The sequence below is a fragment of the Cataglyphis hispanica genome, chromosome 20 (assembly GCF_021464435.1).
Source record: "Cataglyphis hispanica isolate Lineage 1 chromosome 20, ULB_Chis1_1.0, whole genome shotgun sequence".
Classification (NCBI taxonomy): domain Eukaryota; kingdom Metazoa; phylum Arthropoda; class Insecta; order Hymenoptera; family Formicidae; genus Cataglyphis; species Cataglyphis hispanica.
The window spans coordinates 2759506-2781585 of NC_065973.1; the positions used below are offsets into that span (position 1 = coordinate 2759506).

Genomic DNA, 22080 nt, shown 5'->3' on the forward strand with positions numbered 1-22080 from the left:
AAGAGCGTGGTCAGACTCGGGCGGGCATTGTAATCCAGGTGGGAAGCAATTTTGCTTCTTCATCCGACTGCCTTATGTATTTACAACGAAAAGAAAGTGGCCCTCAGCGCTTGATGCTATTTGCAGCGAAAGCGAGCAGCCTGCATTCGCTTCTTTCTACCCCTTTTTATTTCATCTCTTCTTTCCCAAGGTGCGACGATGGTATCCTCGGCAATTTTTACACCATGTCTTCAAAGCCTACATAGCACTTCGAAATACCGCGAGATTGGATTGGAGGTATCCTTATTGAAAAGTATGGTCAGTGTTGGGGAAACTCGGTAATCCGATAATAAGATGCAATTAGATTTCTCGCAGCAAGCTTTCAACAAGAGACGATATCGGCGAGTCTCTCTGGTTTATATATTAGTTTGATATCATTCTTTGCTAAAATTTTATGTTTTAAAGTTTCTAGTTTGCGATAAATCTATTCTTGAAGCACCAAGTTTTTTAATTACAAATAACTGGGAATAAACTTTCTGCAAATTAAGTTTCAAAAAAATCAGAGAGGATTGTACTTTTAATCGTACTTTATACACCTTCGACTGATAAAGTCACAATATCATCGTGATGCTGGTCAGGGTTGCGCGAATCCGCTAACCCAGATAAACAGAGATAGGCCCCCTTTTTCGCGGGATTGTCTTCAGCATTCGCGTAGAATGTCGAAGAAGGATTCCGTGTATTTCGTACATGTCATCCTTTTCTCTTACATGGTTTATGTGTGAGTGTATCTGTATCTTACTTCGTCTCCGTCTCTCTTCCTCATTTTCCTCATCGCTCTTTCTCACTCTTTCTCTCTCTCTCTCTCTTTCCATCATACAACCACCCCTTTCAAGCCACCCTCGAAAGCCACCCACTACCCCGCACTGGCTGTCCGCGCACTCGTCCGGGGGTGGCGGTAAGTTCTCGCGCAGCCAGTGCCCGCGCGTCTCTCGCGATCGTCGGACCGCGCGTACGTAAAACGGGGTGATTCTTGTCATCGTCGCGCGCGTGGATGTTCTCGCAAGCCGGTCGGGAAGACTCGCATGACCTAGTGTGTGACTGCAAATAAGTTCGACGTTCCTCCGAGGAAAGCCGCGACGAAGCGTCCGAAGCCGGGATGCTTCGAATCGTTCAACGATCGGATATTCAACGATCGATTCTCGCGATCTCGAGATTCTTCGGAGAGTGATTGCGACGTGCGTGGAACTTGGCAAGAATTGTCATCGTACGGATGAATGATGTTGCGTCTCGATTGAAAGGAGACTTTAATCTCGAAAAAACCGTGCTCCGATCTCGCAAGTCGGATTGCTCGAGTTTTGTGATCTTCTGAAAGAAAAGATCGATCGATCACATATACGTTTTAAATCTCAACGATAGAGATTCTGTCATTGAACAAGCGCAGATTCTTCAATATATCTTTTTTAAGAGCGCTTTGACGCGAATATATTGATAAGGCGACTAAGATGACGTGGATTTTTATACTCATAGCAGTGAGGAATGAACGAGCGATATAAAAATCGGGAAAAGCGCGATAAGATTCGATCGTCTGAGTATGTGAGAAAGATCGAGGTAACTCTATGAGCAAAGTGCAGAGTTGTTGGAGCACGTCGAAGATTAAAGGAGACGCATTGGAATGTTAAGGGCATCGTCGGGCGATCCTCAATCGACTCGAGCGAATGAGCGAAGCGTCTCGCCTTTTCAACGTGAGGATCGTCGATGGCAATCATGCTGTGCAGGACGAGTCTCGTGAGGTGTATTGACACCTTCTACGTCGCATAGACGCGCGTGAGTGTTATCTCGAGTTACCAGTTATTATATCGAGAAAATTGGATAGTAGTGGAAAAATTCATGCGTAGGGTGTTTCGAGAGGAAATATAAAGTCTTTGATGCTTTTATAATTTTAAGTGAAAAATGACATAAAGTAGTTTTTATCGGCTACAATTAACAACAATAATTCTATCATCTTAGAAAAAAAAACAGATTTTGCTTTTATTGCTTTTAGTGTTATTTATATATAATTTGAACTTATATATTCACAAGCTGAAAGAAATTCAATGTTTTTAAAATCTAAATCAGAAACGAAAAAATGTTCATTATTTTTTTATACAATTAAAATGCTTATATCATTGAAAATCATACAGCTTTTTCTACCTCATAACGAGTTTTAAAATTAAGTAAAAGTTTTATCTCGAAATATTTTCAAATACACAATGCATACGTGAAAGTGATGATGCAATAAAAAGAATGAGAATAATATATAGTACAGTATCACACACAATTCGTGGCTATCGGCTTTGCTAATGAGCAAATTTTTCAAAATATGGCAAGTTCATAAATACAAGATTTTAGTATATTATAAAATTTTTGAGAGAGGATACGTATTCAAGTTTCAAATATATGAAGAATAAATAATGATGGACTTTTTAGAATGGCCTTTCGAGTAAATATGTTTGATTTAGTTCCCGTTGACGTTTACAAACCATTTGCTTGATAATGAAATCGTTGCTAATCCATGTGGCCTAGAATAATAGACGTCGAGGCGCAGTCATTAATCATAATCATTATCACAACGTTCCATTGATACGATTAAGTGTGTTAACATTGTTCATGGTTACAATACGATTCAATTCGAAATGTAATGATATCCGCAAATGCCATGCAATTTCCGATCATATGACAATTAATGAACAATTTACGACGGCTGAAATACTCTTCGTTCTCCTATCCTGTTTCTCACTCTCATTTTCTTTTCTCTTCTTTCATTCTGTATGCACTCTGTATGCGTTGTCGGATGAAGCTACGTAAACTTTAATTATATTCGCTAAGTCATATCTGCTCATCGCACTTAATTAAATTATCAATAATTTTAATCTCATATTTTAATAATTTAATTAAAATTTTTATTTGTCTTTACTTTTTCTGTATATTTGCCATTTTGTCATACGTTATTGCATTATATAACTCTGTTTCAATTTAATATCAACAGAACTCTCTCACATGTTTTGAAATTTCAAAACCATTTTTTACACGTTGTTTGATCTACTCTTTTATTTTTATTGTTTTTATCTGTAATTTTTTTTTTTTCGAAATCTTATAAAAGGATTGTAAGCATCATATTTTGATTTTCAAAACATATTTTCTAAACATGTTATGTAATCAAGTTAATCAAATTAAATTTCAAATTGAAATCAAATAATTATCATTTATTTGCAATAAAATATTAACATTATTATCATTTTCTTATTTCTTTTTTATGCAATGAGAGGTGAGGGGGGGGGGAGTAATCTTATAAATGTTATGTTACTTTTGTTTCGATGTTACAAATATCATTTTTTATTTGATCAGAATACCTCTTGCACTCATACAAATCTCATATACATTAAAATGTTGTGAATAATTTTTTAATAACATTTATGATAATTATTTCATTCGATATAATAACAGGAAGTAAAAACAAAATTTAATGTACATATAAAATTTTGAGCGTTTTATCATTTAATACATTTAAATCGATTTAAGGAATAAATTACAAATGTGTCTGTGTGTGTTCTTATCCTTAATTTAAATATTAAATACATCCACTATGCATGAATACATTATTCAATTACAAGTTAAATGATACATTTATGGCACTTATATATATAGTATTTGGAATGTATATATTATAATTCATAAGCATATTTCATATGCATAGACCTCGCATTTAATAAGTTGTCAGTGAGTATGATGAATAATTTTGATTAATACTAATGAGAATTTATTTCGTTCACATAAACTATGTAAATTTATGCAGACAATATAGAAGGTTTATTTTTACATTGTATATATATATTGAATAATATAATAGAAGCAAAACGGTAATATAATAAAAAATTAATGAAGAAAATATATCGTTTGGATAAATATTTTTCGATCGACATTTTCGAACAAACAAGTAAAATATGTAAGGATATACAATTAAATGATGAGGACTGGAAAATGTATTGTGCGCCATACATTAAAAAAGCCTTTTATATTGTTTGCGATATACATAAAATTTGCATAATAATTATTAGCATATTAATTATTTACGTTTTCATTTTGCTGCTAGATTATTATAAATCGATACTGTATTCAATTTTTTTCGTTATTTATGCTATTTCAAAACATAAACTCGAATAAAATTTGCAGGTTAATGAAACTGCTCGGAATCGCTTTATTCCAAATTGCTGTTTTAATTCGGAAAAAGTCACGAGCACTTTTAATGCTGCGTTTTACACATTTTTAGTTGAAAACGAATACGTTATGCCGAGCGCCGGTCCCTTTTGTCGCGCGCTTACTTCCTATTCGCAAAGAGAAGCTCCCCGAAGAGCGTCGTCGGGCTTCCACGTGAGAAGGGTGGGTTTCGCGCGCGTGTGAATTGTATAACACGATAAAGTCCCACAGTGTGTAATGTAACGACGCGTCTCTTCAACTCTTCTACCTTAAGTATCCTTCGCGCCTTTCCTCGACCTTCTGAATCGCGCACCTCGCGCGCGTTGTACACCTTTCTAAAATAATCGCGACAAACAAGATGCGCTGGCAAACGACATTTCTTCCCTCTTTCTCTATATTTTTCCGTCTCGCGACATGACATAAATGACGTTTCCGAGGCGCATGTTTCCTGAAAGCGACGCTACGTGTTGAAAATTCATAATTTTCTAATCTGCATTCGCTTTTAAAATTTTCACGCAGCTGTTGATATTCCATGTCTCTCTTTACTGCAATCATCACGATGGATTTAAGACATATAAAATGTATATGGTAATTAAAAACATAAAAGTAAAAAAATTTTTCTTAAATATAAAAATTATTCACAACAATTGTATCTTAAAATCTATCATCTTTTTTTCGATCTGAAAAATCAAATATTATTGCAAACTGCTTGAAAAATTTCATTTATTAGAGTTGAGAACGTCATGAACGCGCGATGGTAAAATTATCGATTAAACATTTACCAGTTTCTTCGTTATGCAACCGTTAAATCGCAGCTATGATGGTGCGCACCTTCCTCCTGAATCTCCTCAAATGTGGAAGTTATGAAATTCTCGCTGACACCGTCGCACGCATTATTAATCGCGCAACCGCCCACCGCGCATTCATTCATAAGGCAATGTATCGTTGACGCGACATAGATTACACGCTACCCTTACGCTTCGATAATTTTTAGAAATTTATCGCGATCTCGTTCGCGAAGCGAGAAAAAAAATGAAACAAGAAGAGAACGGAAGTTAAAGTCTGTGGAATATCGTGTGCGTTCTGTGAACAATCGTTAAATCTGACTGATTGATAGTTTCTTTACAATACGCTTCAATTTTTACCTCTGAAATTTTTGACGTCGCTATTAGCATGACATTAATTTGCTGACAGTAATTTGCTTATCTATGACTACGCTCACTCTTAATTGGATTTAATAACATCCGTAATCCTCTAAGGCAGGCTAATCACACATTTTATTAAAATAAAAAAATAGCTTTGTGATTAGCCAGTTTAAGAACTACGGATATTATTAAACTCGATTAAGAAAGTGACGTGTAAATGTAGTCTGTTTCTCTCTTGTGACTCCGTTTCGTAATAAAATTTATTTATTTAAGTCCTCGCGCGGTGGAACTGCAATCTGTAAAGTGTTTAGGAACAATGATATATATCTCTTTTTATTTTACCGTCAAGTAATTATTTTATGATCAAATAAAAAATAAAACACATTTAAAGTTACTTTAATATTAAATATATCACTAGAGAGAATATTTAAAACATATTACGACAAATATTATATAATATAATATTAATTTAATAGTGTCCGTTGTACATTGTGCGTAATTAGTGAAACGAACGATTATCAATCTAATGATATCGCGAAATTATAGTATATTTACATTTTTCATTGCAGCAAAAAAATCTCATATATTTGTATATTATGCAAATATTTTAAGCATATTAAAAGAAGAATAAATTTGCATATTTCATATAATAAGCAAAATTAGTTCTGATGAAGCAATGATTTAAAACATCATTTAATCATTTCTATACTGTTGACACTTGTCATCTAATTTTAACGAAAATTAATGTTGCGATAATAAATATTATAGTTAAAATTGTTTATTTCGAACATATTAAAGTTGGAACCCGTAAAATATTTAAGAAAACAATGACATATATTTTTCAATTATTTTATCACCAGATAACATATACTTAAAGTTACTTCTTGCACGATAGTGCAATGGACATATAAAACTGTAAAACTAAATGATTGCAAAAAAATAATTTCTACATATATATATATATATATATATATATATATATATATATATATATAAATCATATAATTATCAGTTATTTACGATCTAAAATATTATCCTCTCTACCGGTGAATTTTTTTCGATCATAAAACCTATAAAAAGCGGAAGTGATGCGGTTTTTATTGACAATAAAAAGCATTTACGCGGAATTTTATCCACTGCAAAGAAAAGTGGATATTGTTTTATCTCTAAAAAACATTCAATTTTAAAAATTTCTTAACTGTCACTGCAATAAATAAGCGTCCGTCAACGGATAATCTACGTATATTTTTGTAATCGTATGTAAAAAAATCAACATTTATTAAAATCTCTATTATTATTGTTGTTATTAATTAATTAATTAGTTAATTTTATTTTATTGTTTTATTAATTTTATTTATCTATTATATAAGCAATTTTAATTGGCAAAGTAAAATTATTTTCTCTAGATAATATAATAATTATATTTTAAAAAGTATACATTAAAGAATATATCTGCGCTTCAAATTTTAAAAATAATTCATAAAATAAAATATCTCTCGCGCTGCTTATAATTCGTCATAATGTCCCTTCATTGTGCATGTTTTAGCGTTGTAATGTTTGCAAAAAAATGCGCATAATTTTAAAATATATTTTCGCCGTGTGTTGATTAAATTTTTAACAAAGCGACGATGTGTGTGTAAAGCGCGGTTTTGCTAAAATCTTTGAATCAAAAGAGGACTGTAAAGAAGGAAAGAAAAGCAAATGCCGTATGGATGATCAGCATGAGGCCAAGGATAAATTAAAAAAAGCCGTTTTCAACAGACACACCTATATAATTGAACGGCTCGCTTAAAACCTCGCAACAAACACACAAAGAGAGAAAGAGAGAGAAGTAAAGTTACCCCCGCAGGCTAAATTGGGTTAGTTGAAATCCATTTACGCTAACTCTAATGGCAAAAGCGTGAGCTGCATACGGCATCGACACCAAAACAGCGGCCGAGAACCATCGCTCCCGTGAGGAGGGTGCCTCTATTCAATGAATAGAGCAGCGTGTGTTTATTCGTTCGGCCAGTTTTTCAATCGTCAAATATTGGCACCGAGCGCTTGCCTTCCCGGTTCACATTTCGATTCGATTTATTTTGCGCATCATACGATACGTGCACCACAAATTGTACACCGTAATCTACGGTGAGAAATCAATGCGAGCACACGTGATACGATATCAAGACTTTCAATTAATGACAATCAATTGATATCTATAACAATTTATTGAGCAAAGTCAATTAGCTTCGTCAATTTGTGGGTGGACCATGCGATCGAATTTCACATTATTTGAATTCGCATAATGCAACGACATGGTTGCATCTGGTAGATAACAACGTATGTAATTGAATTCGTATCCATATGTTTAATAATCAATGATCAATAATCACGGCCTATAACTTGTGCCAGTATATAATCAAGTAAATATATCGATATTACTGGCAAACTAGATAATTGCATGAATAATAAATAATTCTATGCACATTAAAACATTTATCAGCGAGATAACGATGGTATTAGCAGATTGTTAATGAAATATTTAAACAGCTAATACATATTAGCAGAGATAAAAAAAGCGCAGATTGTGCGCCAGTATATATTAAACGGTAACAATGTTAATTGTGGACTGAGAAAATAATGAATGTGATCAGAGACGTAGTGTGGAATCGAAATTTTCGAGCCGCTCGCAAACTCCAATGTCAGCTATTTCACGAAGGAAATTATTAGGCCGTTGTATCTCTCGGCGTTCTCCGCGGCATTTCTCGTAATTTGCTCTCGCAAAATGTCATTGAGGTAGAAGAAAATTCTCCCGCACGTTGAGAAAATTCCATCTGATTCAACTATATTTTTTCTCTCGTAACGCAGTTTTAAATACGTACGAACTCTGTCGCGTTAGAGCGATCAAAGTCATTGTCGCGCGACACAACGAAGTACGTACGTATGTGTACGTCGAGATAGAGTCGCGACACGGGGTGATATTATCGTAGCAGGACCGAAAAACTCCTCCCGAATCGCGCTTCCGAAATAAAGAAAGAGATTCTCTCTTTCTCCCTTTCTCTCTTCTCCCTTTTGGTATCTTCGACGTAACGGCAGAGGGTCGTATCTACCGGGTAGGTTAAAAGCCGGGCTTCCTTTTTTTCCCATCTCCCCTATGGAAAATGCACCTCCGAGAGTAGAAACCTACGGTGCGATTTCACTCCGGAGACCATACCGTCGCCCTTTTTCTCGCCTTCTTCGAGGCACAAATAAAAGTAAACTGGACCCTGATTCTAACAATGTTGACGCACTACCATAGTGACTATGTTAAAAAATGTAGATCAATGTTTCCCAACCTTGTCTAAATTGCAAGCTTTGGAGTGTAGAGATATCGTGTGCTATATATATATATATATAGGTAACATTATTGCAAATTATCTTAAGAAAAGGAAAAACTCTTTCTTTTTTTCTTAATTTTATTCACTTAAATTAAAACATATTCCCCATATATATATGTATATATAAAGGTTAAATTAGTTTAATGAAATTAGTTTATTTTTTTTAATATGTACTATTTATACACTACTTTCTCTTTCTCTCTCTTTCTCTTTGTGTTCGTGTGCGTGCGTGTAGGTGTGCATGTACATATGTATATATGTATACATATACAAATAAACGTATTTATTTTAAATAAAAATTAAAAATACAAAAAACAAAAGTTTAAAGTTGCTTCTACCAATAATCGAACATATTTAAATTTTCTAAAATTACATTTAATAAATTGCATTTTTAATCGTATATTTTTCGTTTTGATTGGAAATTATAAATACAGTAATCTACTGGATGTTATTTTCGAAAATCGCACAGAATCGTGATAACCATTTAGCAATTAACTTTCCAGCGAGAAGTTATAGCCTATGGCTGACTGCATATCACTGGACTAGTTAGGTCCTGATATTAGATTATGTTACGCTTGCATTATTTTCTTCAGTAAATGCTTATTAAGCGAATTAATATACCAGAACTAATATACCAGAATATGGTATATTAATGAATAAATACTAGTGATATTTCAATATATTTATAAGCGTACACAAGAGAGCGAAAAATATTGTAAAAATTTTAGTTATCTACGTGCATATCTGCAAGTTATGACAGCTTTTTATTAAAATCAATCTGTCGCTCTTTCAATCTCTTTTCATTTTTTTATCTATTAAAATGGATATCATCTTACATCGATCTTGCGATTTATTTGAACGCTTTTCGCTTTCGTATTATATTTCAAGTTTCCGTTTTCCATTTTCAGATTGTGCCCGCACGGAAGATGATGGTCATCTAAGAATCCTCTCCGACGTGCGACGAGTCTTTGAGAATGTGCAGTTCGGTGTTAAAGTGTCGGTGAGAGCGGAGAAACCTCGCATATATCTATGATTTCTTCTTTTTCTTTCCTTTATTGCGCTTTATCTTACGGGAAATCCGCACGAACGATGTCATAGCCGTCCAAGTGCGAACTGTCTTCACGTCGAACACGATGGCATTGTTGTTCGCCATAATCGTTATTTCGATCACCACTGCCATGTCGCTGCCGCCGGTCATTAGAATCGGTGAGTATCAATTTATATATTAGTTTCTAGCTTATTCAGGTGAACAAGATTCGAGTGCTATGATTTATAATAGTTCCGTTATATAATTCACCTTCTAACTTAATTACTTAATAAACAGTATTTATTAAAATAATTAATAATTATTAATTTACTAAAAATTGTTCACAAAACATTATATAAAATTTTAGGATAAAAAATTTGTCATTCTACTCTTTCTTGTTAAAACTATACGTTTTTATGCTCTGCGAAAATATTTTTGCAAGTTAACAAGCAGTGTTTTTTATTTCTATTGACTTATGACTTCCTTGTGACTTATGATTTTCGCGCATATCACAAGCTGTCAAAGTACAAAAAACGAACTGCGCTCTTGGATTGTCAATTAGTTTGGCATCTACGTAAAATTATCCAGTCTTTTGTTATATGCCCGCAAAAAAGATTTCTACGAACAATTGTACGGTAGGATTTACGTTGTACTATATATATGATTTTTGCGCAAATACAATAGCAAATGAGCGAGTCTGCGATAACGAGAAATAAAGTGGATGTGATATGAATTAAATGTCTGAGAAAAGATGACATTGTCAGGAAAATAAAAAAAATGTTATCATTATTAATTATATGCGATACATATTTATTTAATTATTATCTTTGATGTAGAATATATTAAAGATAATGGACGAATTCTTAAAATTATCATTTAAATGTTCTCGCGTTGAAACGTCTAGTAGAAGACACAAGTTTTCTCGCGTGTCCAAGTCTCTGCGAACTTGCCACAGTCTTGCAAGTCAGTCAGTCGCAAATCAGTCTCAGACTTCGAGTTTCTCTACCTGTAAACTTTTTCCGCGTCATAGGCCGCGAACTTAACCGAAACTTTCCGCCGAGTGATTACGTTCCAGTGCGACAGGTAGATGCACCGCGGTTCGGAATTACAGAGTACCGAGCTGCTAAGTACAACGCGAGCGCCGGGATCGAATCTTCACCTGTTACCGCCCCCACTCGCGACTTTATCAGTATGGGAGCCTCATTAGTATTCCGAAGGCGTTCGCGTGGGTGTAGGGCAAACGTGTCCGTGCGTGGGATGCTGAGCTTTGACTCTGACGTGTGTGCGTCACGGTATTCATTTATATAGACATACACAAGCACACATACGTAACGCGACGCGATCCGAGAGCAGAGCTCGAGGCTGCTGTCGTTGCTCGCCAGTTAAGTCTGACGGCGAAGGAAAGTTTTCCGTCGATCTAATTGGTTGAATTTCTGCGGGGCAACCACCTCGAGGGAAACTTGTCCGCAATTTCCTATGATGTCGTTGTGAGAATGAAGAGAGGACGATAAAGCGAGCCAAGACTTGTCAGACGGAGCGCGCGCGTCTTATGTGAGACGAATGGGAAACCCGAAAGAAAATAAGGTGTCCCCGGAGGGACCAGGAATCCTCTTCGCGGCATCTCGACGCGCCGCGCATCTCTGAGAGATCGCGAGACCGCAAAGAAAATACGAGGGATATTATGTATTCATGCCCGCTACCATAATCTTTCTCGCATTGGGAAATGTAATTGAAATATCAATTACTCACCTAATATACGCGTCGGAAAGTTGCGAACGTGTAACGCGAACGTAAATATAAGGACTATGCTAAATAAATCAGAGCCGGCCATGTGGTGCCAAGGGAAAAATTAATTCTTTTCTTTTATACATATTACAAAAGAAAAAAGAAAGAGAGAGAGAGAAAATGAAAAAAATTTTGAATTATAATAGTGCAAACACACATATCATATGCAGTAATCTCGGAGATAGAAGTTACATGACTCTTTCTCGAATAATAGATACGTGTACGGGTCGTTATGCAAAGTAAAAAACTCGCTCTGCATCTTTCAGTAATAAAAAAGATAGAATAGTTTTTTCAAGACTTTTATAGATAACTGCGAAAAAAAGAGAAATGGATTAATTTAAAATTCCTTTGGCTCATTAATCTTAAAATTTCTGTAATATGAATTAATAAGTAATACAAGATTTATTTAATATGCACAATATATTTGCATTTAATATTTATAAAATATAAAGCAGATTATATAATTAATTGTATTTATTGATAATATATATAAAATGTATTGTCTCTTTGAATCTAAATGCAAATGTGTAAAAATTTATGGAATAATGATAGAACTAAATAAAAAAATAACTTAAGAAAAATATTAATTATTAAGAATTTATAAATATATAACAAAATGTACATGTACATATAATGTCCATATAATAATTTTATTTGTTAATTTATTATTTATATTCCAGCGTATTTTATTATTTATTGTCAGGCATTTTTGTTACATTTTTCATATTTTCCACAACTCGTTAAATAAAATTGTTGTTTTTTAAAAGTATTTACTCGTATAATTAATAAAACAAAATCGGAATGTTATTAATACATTTATGGCCAATGTGCTGTTAACGATCTCAACTCTATACAAAATTTAGTAAAATTGCAATCATTTTACGTATAGCTCAACAAATCATTTCAAATATGGATATGGGTTAAAATTTTTTTTCAAACTTGATATGTTTATTCATATATATCATAAATGTTCAAAAATTTTTTTTACATATTTTTTGACATATTTATTAATTCTTTTTTAACTTTATTTATTCTATCTTCAAATGTTAATAAAACAGTTTCCAGGATAAACTCATATTTTCAAAAGTGTTTTAATTTTTTAAATTTTCATGATTTCATTAACATTAAACTATTTAATTTTCTCGTATACGATGCAGTTTCACGTAATAATATTATTCCGGAATAACCGCAAGTTATCGATAATCCTCTCGAAAAACAGACATTTGCGAGCTCTAGGAAAAAAACCGGTTATTATTATATCTGTTGAAAATATAACTTACTGAGGAAATTATTGAGCCATCGATATGCGCCCATCGAGTGTCGCATTCGATCAAAATGCAAGTCACTTAATGTTGCGCTGAGAACCATCAATGGCAGACACGATCATAAATTTTATTATTTGTACGCCCGCATCTCGCATGCAAATCTTCGATCATCTATGCTCTAAGAGAATATCATTAAGGGCTCTCTTCGCGAAATCAAAACGAAATAAGGAGCACCCTTGCAGCGCCAACATTACACGCAGTAAATTATGGTATATAGATGCAGGTATACAGAGCGATATCAATGCGATGCTCATATCACTGTGTAACGTTTCCGCAAAGAATTTTTTTTTGTTTGTGATTTTATAACCCATGCACGGGATGCACGCGCGCGCGCGAGGCGAGCAGATTAACGTAATCCCGAATGACATCGCAGAGCGGAAATGGTGAAAAAGAAAAAGGTCACGGGAGCGCGAATGCTCGATAACGATCAAGATATCTTCAGCAAACACCGCGCTAGGATAGGACTGTAAATGCAGTCGCTCTCGTATTTTTCCGTGAAGTGGGACCGATACGATTTGCGTATGCAATGCTAAATCAACTGTCGTGAAAGATTTATGACAAGTGCTTTAGTCGCGAATATGACGTATTCCCTTTAATACGATGAATAATTCGCAGTTTCAATAAAAATTTATATTTTATTGTTTTTTTTTTTTTAGATAATGCATTCTCCTTAATAAAGTTTATATTTGCACAATTTATGACCATCATATAAGTCTTAAAATTTCTTATACTTTTATTTTAATTATTATTATTATTTTGTTTTAATTATATGTTTAAATTTTTTTCTATCATTTTTTATCATTTAATTTCTCTTGAAATCGCGTTTTTAAAACATGATATTATAATCTACTTTTTTTCGATTTATAGAAGAAAATTGAAACTTATGATTTTTTATGAGAAATTTGACTAGAGTCCATTTAAATTTTAGAAATTGTTCTGTGATAAATCAATGTTACATTCATGTACGAAAATTATCGTCGCAGTCATTCGCCGATACATCGCACTTTGAAGGTATCACAAGTCTATAATCTCTCGCTCAGCAAGCTAAAAAATTTTTAACTCCGCGAAAAATGTACACATGCAAAGCACCAAGTAAACGCCTACAAGTTAGCGGCGGTAGAAAAAAAAACTTCCGCTTGTACAGAGGCGAATATAGAGACGAGCTTAATAAACTTCCCTATTCAGAAAGTAAATCGCCGTCGTGCGTTGACAGTATTAAGGATTTATAACTTGTCCGCGCGCAGCAAAGAATTATAATGTGCTCGAAAGTTTAGTTAAAAAGTATGCAGTTTAAAGAATGCTCGTTTCACAAATAAGAGTTCAATTATTGCGAAAATATTCTGTATTAATAACTGAATAATGATTTTAATATAATTTTTCATAATTACATTGATTTTGTAAAGTTGCATTTTTTCGGATATTATAAATAATAGAAAAAATATTTATTTAATTTTTTTCCATGTACATTTATATGTAATAATAGTAATAATAATAGTAATAATAATAATACATATTTCTCTTTATCATGCTGAAAATATAAAACTGGAACTGAAGTCTGTGTCGCTGAGAATTTACAGAAATTGTACGTCACGTCAACGTTGAAATGTGAAGAGATAATGGCGTACGTGCAAGTTATTACTTTTTCGTGAAAGCTCACGCTTCTGAATTTCCTTCAAACGTAATATATTATATGGCGCGCAATTATAATATTAATACTGTTTGATTATAATATCATAGTATTAATTACAACAGTCGATGTAATACTGTAAAGAGAGATATAAAAGAGATCCGCGCGAAGAGAAGGGACATAATTTTTGCGCACGAGCTAAAAGGGATCGACGACAGCGTGCCGATGAAGTCATCGGGCTTCGGCGGACAGATCGATAAGGCATCCTTATCGTCTACCAGCACCGAGTTCTTCCATTAAAGCCGGGTGAAAATTACTTGAAGCGACTTCTACTAGATCCTATCGTTTGTCTAAGTAGTTTCCATAAAGAACCGGAAAATTCTCGCTCGCTCGTTTTGCGCGTTTCGAGATGCTCTTTCCCTCGAATTCTCCGTTCCTTGAACATACGCTCGTCGATAATCGAGCTCGAGGAATCGACGAGGAGGCAGTCGATGAATCCTCGTTTCGACGAACGTAACTGCTTCCGGCTCGTCGTCTCCGGCTCGCGCGTTGCCACGCTCGATTTCGCCATTTACGAAAAGAACAGTCGGTCAAAAAATCGCGAGGAACGCTTGAAGGATCATCAGGATCATTGGGAAAGTTTTGATCGCGTAATTTTTTTTTTTTTTTTTCGACGAGACCGTTTGCGTCAAGCAGTTCTTTATTTTATCAAGTGAGTTTCCAACTTTTCAATTCGCATTTGAATTTCACAATCCTGAATACGTAGGTGCATATATGTGTGTGTGTGTGTGTATCTCGTTATACATTAAAAGAAAATAAAAAATTCTTTTCAGAGGATGCAATTGGAAATTAGAGGAACGTGAGGATGGGAGAAATAAAATTAGTCGCAAACATAAATCGGGAAATATTATTCATTAAGCATGAAATGGAATAATTGGGAAAGGTAATTTGGGAGCGTTAATGCATATATTCTATACAACGCGATACATTTCTAGTTAATAAGCGTTATAAAATGATGATAAGATCGCGTTGTAATATCATTCGCTCGATGTGAAATACGCTTGCGTACGCGTTTCCATAGCTGAAAAGCTTTGCATGCACACATGCACAACTACTTTTGCTCGGTTCACGCGTATAATCTCAAGCAGAATTGAATGGAATATTACCACGCATTCAAATTTTATTAATTTCTCCTTTAATCTATATTTTTTGTTTATATTGATTCATAGCTAAATGGCATTCAAAGATATTTATCTAGATTTTATTATTTTTTTATTTATCCTATCTGCAATTTTGTTGTTGCGAAAAACAATACGTGTTAAATGAGGATTCGATTGTCATTCTCACTTTAATACCGACCAAATTCACGATTTACATTCGACATTTCCGTTTCTCCTCGTCGTGTGTAACGAGTTTTCTAACTGTACCCTATTTTCTCGGCGAACAAGCGACCATCGCATAGCAATTTCCCTGGAGTGCGATAGTGCTGCGACTCGCGTGTCTCAGCATGAAAACACACGACCAATAATTTTATTCGCATTTAATTCTCTTTCCTGCTTGTGCGTCATTTTTGTGCCGCGAGGGTTGGCACATCAGCGCGACTAAAAGAAATAAATAATTAACACGATGATTTCAACCAAGTAGTAAAAAGTAAAGCGGAAAGTGACAAAGAGATTTTGCCTTTTGTCGAGATAACAAGTTGGCCCGATATATTAATCGAATGTGCTCTGTATAAGGCGATAAAAATATATTTTAAACGTTGATTGGCGCTCTGGGTGTTGTAAATATAATAACGAAGGCGTTATATATATACACACTGTGCACTGTTATGTATTTATATATTACTTTGATGTATTAATAGTCAATACAAATGCACGCTGACAATTATACAAGAGAGCTTGTAGCGAATACTTTAAAGAAAATATTTCTTCGATGCTGCGTTCGCAAAAATATATATATTCTTGCAAATATTGCTAGACGTAGTAAAATAATCAATTTTAAAACAGATCTTTCAGAGAAGTAGCTTTGACTCGTTCTCGTTTCTCATCATCGTTCTTCATCGAACGAAAAGTTTTGACTTTTTGAGCGAGATCTTTGGAATGCAAAATATAGAAACATTATTTGCGGACTGTGTAAACGTGACTTTTATTTATTCCTCATGCGATGTTTGGACAGCTTCGAGAAGTATTTATTCTCCAAAGACATAAAAATAAATAAAAATAATCATTGTTATATCAAGGACTATCATAAAATTGAAAACTTCCTGCCTTTTTGCTCAATGATATTTCTTGATATTTATTTTTTCAAGGACAATCGCAAAAGATAAATTCTATTCATCTGATAATGTGACAGGTTCGTTATCGGGTTTTATTAAGTTTTTTTTATTTTATTAAGATTTTATTTTCACGTACCTATTTATTCTTTTTGACTTATTTTCTCCAATATCTCGAGCATTGATTTTTCCATTTGGCTCGAGTGTTCGCAACACAATAAGATTTTCACGCGCAGACTGCCGGAAAAACGAGATAACTCATCACGTGGCAAGATCGGTGGCGTGTTTATACACACACATGCATCTGAAATACTTTGGTGCGCATGCACCGAGGATGATATTCCCCTTGACGACCGTGACTGCAATTTCTCGCGTAGAAGTATAGAGATCGTACTTGATCGTAAGACGCCCGCAGAATTTCTTACCGGCCGTTACGGCGCTTACGTAAAACATATATGATGTAACTTCATACGCGTTTTATTCACATATTTATCATGACCGCGAGATGAGTTGCAATAGGAGCTGACATGACACAGGGAACGATAAACGAAGGCGGTAAGGAAGAGTCGAGAGTTTCGCGCGCTCGTTTGCCGTATATCTGCTGTCTTTTACAACGACGCGCTATGTGTGATTCACACTCTCTATGCTACTGTGGCGATACAATTGACCGAGAAATTTTTGCAAATAAAAATAAAATTTGTAGTTTAACAAATTTTTTTAATATTTAAAGACTTAAAGATTCTAAAATTCAGAAAAAGAGAGAAAGAATATACTAAGATTTAAAGAAACTTATAAATATTTAAAGAATTATATAATTGATTATTATTTCTATCACACATGTATTATAAAAACTTGAAATTTACATATAAGAATATATATTATACATATAATTGTTCGGGATTTTTCATATGTGTTTTTTGTTCTTATATTTGTTAAGAAAAACATTCTATTAAATTTATAAAGGGTCTTTAATATGCAGATAAAGAATTTTTATGCTTAATTAGATTTTTGAAATTTGGACATTATATTGTGATATATAAAATGCCACTGTATAATTACGCTTCTGCAGAATTTTGGGCAATGAACCTTTTTCAGAGAAAAGACAAATATTTTCTCGATTTTTTTTCGGCGTTATGTTACATCAAAAATTATTTGTATAGAATATATTGTCATATATATTCGGTTATAACTGTAGAAAGAAGCAAATTTGTGAAAGACAAAACAGATAATTTTTCAACATTTTTACGCGAACGAATGTAAATAGAACGCGGCTATTAAAACGGCTATTAAAACGCTTGTTGTCATATTGTAATTAATCTAAATATTAAAATTTCTTTCTCGTTGATGACATTTTGCATAAACAATTTATAACAACAGATTTTTAATAATACATGATATTTTTTTCATGTTCTATTACAAAATCTATTTCAATTATACGCGCATTAAAATAACTTTATTATAATGTAAGCGCTGTTATGCAAGATGACTTACAAATCGAACACAATATAAGTTATTGATCAACTATGATAAAGAATTTGATATCATATATTTATATTGAATTGTGATGCGTGTTCGCAGATTAAACACTGATCGTTTTCAAAGAGAATATGAAATTAATAGAAATGCAATAATATTGATTTATCTTTCAAATAAACATGGGTAACGACAATTATTGATATCTCGGTATGAAGTATAATTATACGACATGTAGCGCATGATACGTAGGATGATAAGCGTAAAAACTAACGTAAAAGCGCAATTAATGCGTTTAAAGTAATATTTATAAGCTAGAAAAAATAAATTTTTTCCTGGATGCATGCATAATTAAATAGAGAGCGGCGCGATGCATAATTCAGATTTTGACCCAGAATGTCAATAATCGAACACCCAACAATTTTCATGCAAATATAACGTGTCTCTGGTATAGCGTACGTTTATTTGCCAGAGTCGTCGGCAGTTTATCAAATCTCATAGCGATATCTTCCTACGATATCTTGCTTTCTCTCGGTAATGCACGGAGGCGAAAGTACATGTACGCTAACACAAAATGTATATAGGAATGCGAATATACGTGTGCGGATAAACGCGGAAAAGGCGGAATAGAGTCGGATATACGAAGTCGGTGCAAAACGCTGAATTGCAATATCAGAATGTCTACTGGATAAGTATCGGCATACCGGGCCTTGTGATCCATATCCTGCAACGCGCTTGATTGCATCGCATTGCAACGCACCGTCATCGCGTCGTTTTAACGAGCGAGTTCGTCGATAATCAATTGCTCGTAAACATCGCCAGCGGATAATTCACAACGATGAGAAGAATGAGGAGAACGATTTTTTTCAATGCGTTTTATAGAAATTCTCGGACACAAGAGAGGAAAGAGAGAGAGAGAGAGAGAGAGAGAGAGAGAGAGAGAGAGAGAAAGGAAGTTGAGCCTTTGAGAATTACTTAAATATAATGTATATGTATATTAAATTCTAAAATATATTTTTATATATTTTATTTGATTAACAATATATTTAAATAACTATGTATTTTATTTATAATTATAGTCTCCCAAATAATTTCCTTAATACGTTTAACTTATGATGTATTTTAATTTTTTTTCTGATCTCAAACGCGACGAAAGTATAATATTTTCTCTGTTCTGGTTAAGAGTTCAGTCTGCTGATCTTGTACAAAGCTAGTTCGTCTTGTTGAGAAATCCGTTTTAGTTTGTGATGCAAGAAAAGCATTTTTTTTTTCGTAGCTGTATTCAATAAGGACGCGGACGGGCGACTCTCAACGAAATGCGTATTGTCGTATAACGCTTTGTTGAAGACAATGATAAAGACAATCTCTAAGACAAAGAGATTATATATACAAATTACAAGATAGTTTTCCAGGGATGTATATTAAAATAAATTAAAATTTTAATTAAGTATAATAGAGTAAATCGTGTGTATTTTAAAATTAAAAGAGCAAATTAAATTAAAAGGGCAAAGATAAAATATTAATAATAATGCTAATGAATTAATTAGTCGCAAATTAAAAATTTAATTAAATATTGTTAAATGTAGTTAGTATATTAAAAAAATAATATATATTAAAAAAACAATTATTAATCTCAAATTAAAAATATAGTTATTATCTACACATTTAAGATTTATTATTTTGTTACGAAAAAGTTAATTTAATTTACTTTTCAAGTATATTAAATATGTAGACGGAAAACAAAATATGTTTTACCTTATGCTATTATCCTAAATGCTATTATCCTAAATAAATGTATAAAGTTTAACATTTCCAGACGCTAATTATCCAAGGACGTTGCTAGGGATCTAAATTTCTCTAATATGTTAAAGAACGGAAACTTACTTTTAAAATAATAAAGCGTACATCACTGAATAGAACTTCAAAGTTTTATCAACGTAAGAGTCGTTTTTAATGTTGCTCCTTTTACAAATAATAGCAAGAAATATAAAGAAAGAGCAAAATACACAAAATAAAAGGAGAAATTTATTTTATGCATATAAACGTAAATCATGTCATATATTTCAGTAAAATGCTTTTGTCAAGAGACATCTCTCGAATTCTTTTTTGCTTAAAAAGTATGATTTTTCATCGATAACGACTTCCACTTGTCTCTTGTATTTTCTACGACGATATTCAAAAAGTGTCTCCTAATATACGGCATGCGGCGTACTGCGTTACATTGTATCTTGCGCCAATGCAGATACTTCGACTTTTACTTCGTAGCATTAAGGGTCGCAGTATCTAGGCCAAAATCTACGATGGCGCCGGACTTCCATGGCTCGCCTTCGAATCGTTTGTCGTGATTCAAGCTTTTTTTTTTTTTGCTTATCGCGATAATCAACGGCAATATTACAGCAAATGGCCCGTACTCTGATAAAGTAGTGAAGTGCAAATTTTGCTTACAGAGAATTGCATTATTTCTTGCTGCAAAATATAGCGAAAGAAATCATTAATAATTTAAAATTCAAGTGCTAAACTTGATTTCGTTTAGATTACCATTATTTGTGCAAATACTTTTTCTCTGCCGTCGTCTTTTCGGCGAATACATGTCGTTCAGTCGCATCCTATCCGTTGGGAACTATAAATCTTATATGGCGAAATACGTCAAAAATTTTTCCGCGACTTCTGTCCCGCGACAAATCCGATAAAATTGACTTTTATGTGGAGAACATTTGTGAAATGCCATCGGTCACGGACGTGCACACAATATACACGCGTGTGTACGTGAATAGTCTATGGTCATAATCTCATGCGTCTATATATAAATATGTTGATCGGATTGCCATGGGGGAATCATTAGAACTTGAGAAATGATAAAAACGCGGCTAAATATCGAGATAAAATATCGATGCGAAAAAAGGAAAGAGCATCACGAATTCGGTCTAACTCGATAAGCAGATGCGGGCGGGCGTAATCCTCCTCCTTGGAGAATCCTCTTGTCAGATTTGTAAATCCTTGCGAAACGCGCTCACAGATTTATTACAATTGTACAAATCTTTATTGGCATATCTTAAATGTGAATAAAAGATCTTGAATCTTTCTCGAATTAAATAAGTCAGTAGAATAATCAATTTTATGTACTTTCTCCTTGTAAGACTTTTTTCTTTTTTCCCTCAATCTTTTTCTGTAAAACAGAATAAGAAATTTAAAAAATATAAAATATAAAATTTATTATTTACGATTTAAAGGAAGTTGTCAAGATATATTTTCTGTCACTTTTTTAAACGGAAAAAAAAAACTAGCGGATATATAATAATTTTCCGTGTACGATAGTTTTTTCAATAAATAATAAAAGAGAATGTTACGCTCAGGGCAAAGACTACATTGTAAAAAGGGAACAGAAAATGCCACCGACTTCTCAAAACTATCTATTTTTCTTCTGTAAGTTTCTGGCTGCCTGCCTGACCCGAGTGTTTTCGACGTTACAAAGAAGAATAAAGTCGCGTCTGTAACATTTGTAACAAGACGTGAAATTGTTGCATTTCCAACAACGTACACTTATTCGCCTTAACTTATATTTGTCAAATTTTAAATACAGATATTGTTATAATAAATATTAATAAATTAGAATTAAATTATTTTCTTTTCCATTAAAATTATGAATATTTATCATTAGACCAATTTTGGAGAATCTTACCTCTATTTATCGCAAATAAAAAACAAAACAATTATAAATTAGTATTTTTATATATATTTTAATAAAAGTAAGCGGTTTACATTTTTCTCTTACTTTACGACTTCCTTAAATCTCATTCTAACTTTTATTTTGCCAAACATAATGTTGCTTAAAATAAACTAATATTGATTAATAATGCA

General features: G+C 33.3%; 1 protein-coding gene across 1 annotated transcript in view; it reads left to right on the forward strand.

Annotated features, from left to right (window-relative positions):
* The first annotated feature begins 1017 nt into the window (after nucleotides 1-1017).
* LOC126856895 (glutamate receptor ionotropic, kainate 2) overlaps nucleotides 1018-22080 on the forward strand; it is a 129609-nt gene continuing 108546 nt past the window's right edge. The window contains exons 1-2 of the mRNA XM_050605876.1: nucleotides 1018-1803; nucleotides 9622-9919. Coding sequence (XP_050461833.1) covers nucleotides 9847-9919 — 73 coding nt within the window. The 5' untranslated portion in view covers nucleotides 1018-1803; nucleotides 9622-9846. The remainder of the gene's footprint in view (nucleotides 1804-9621; nucleotides 9920-22080) is intronic.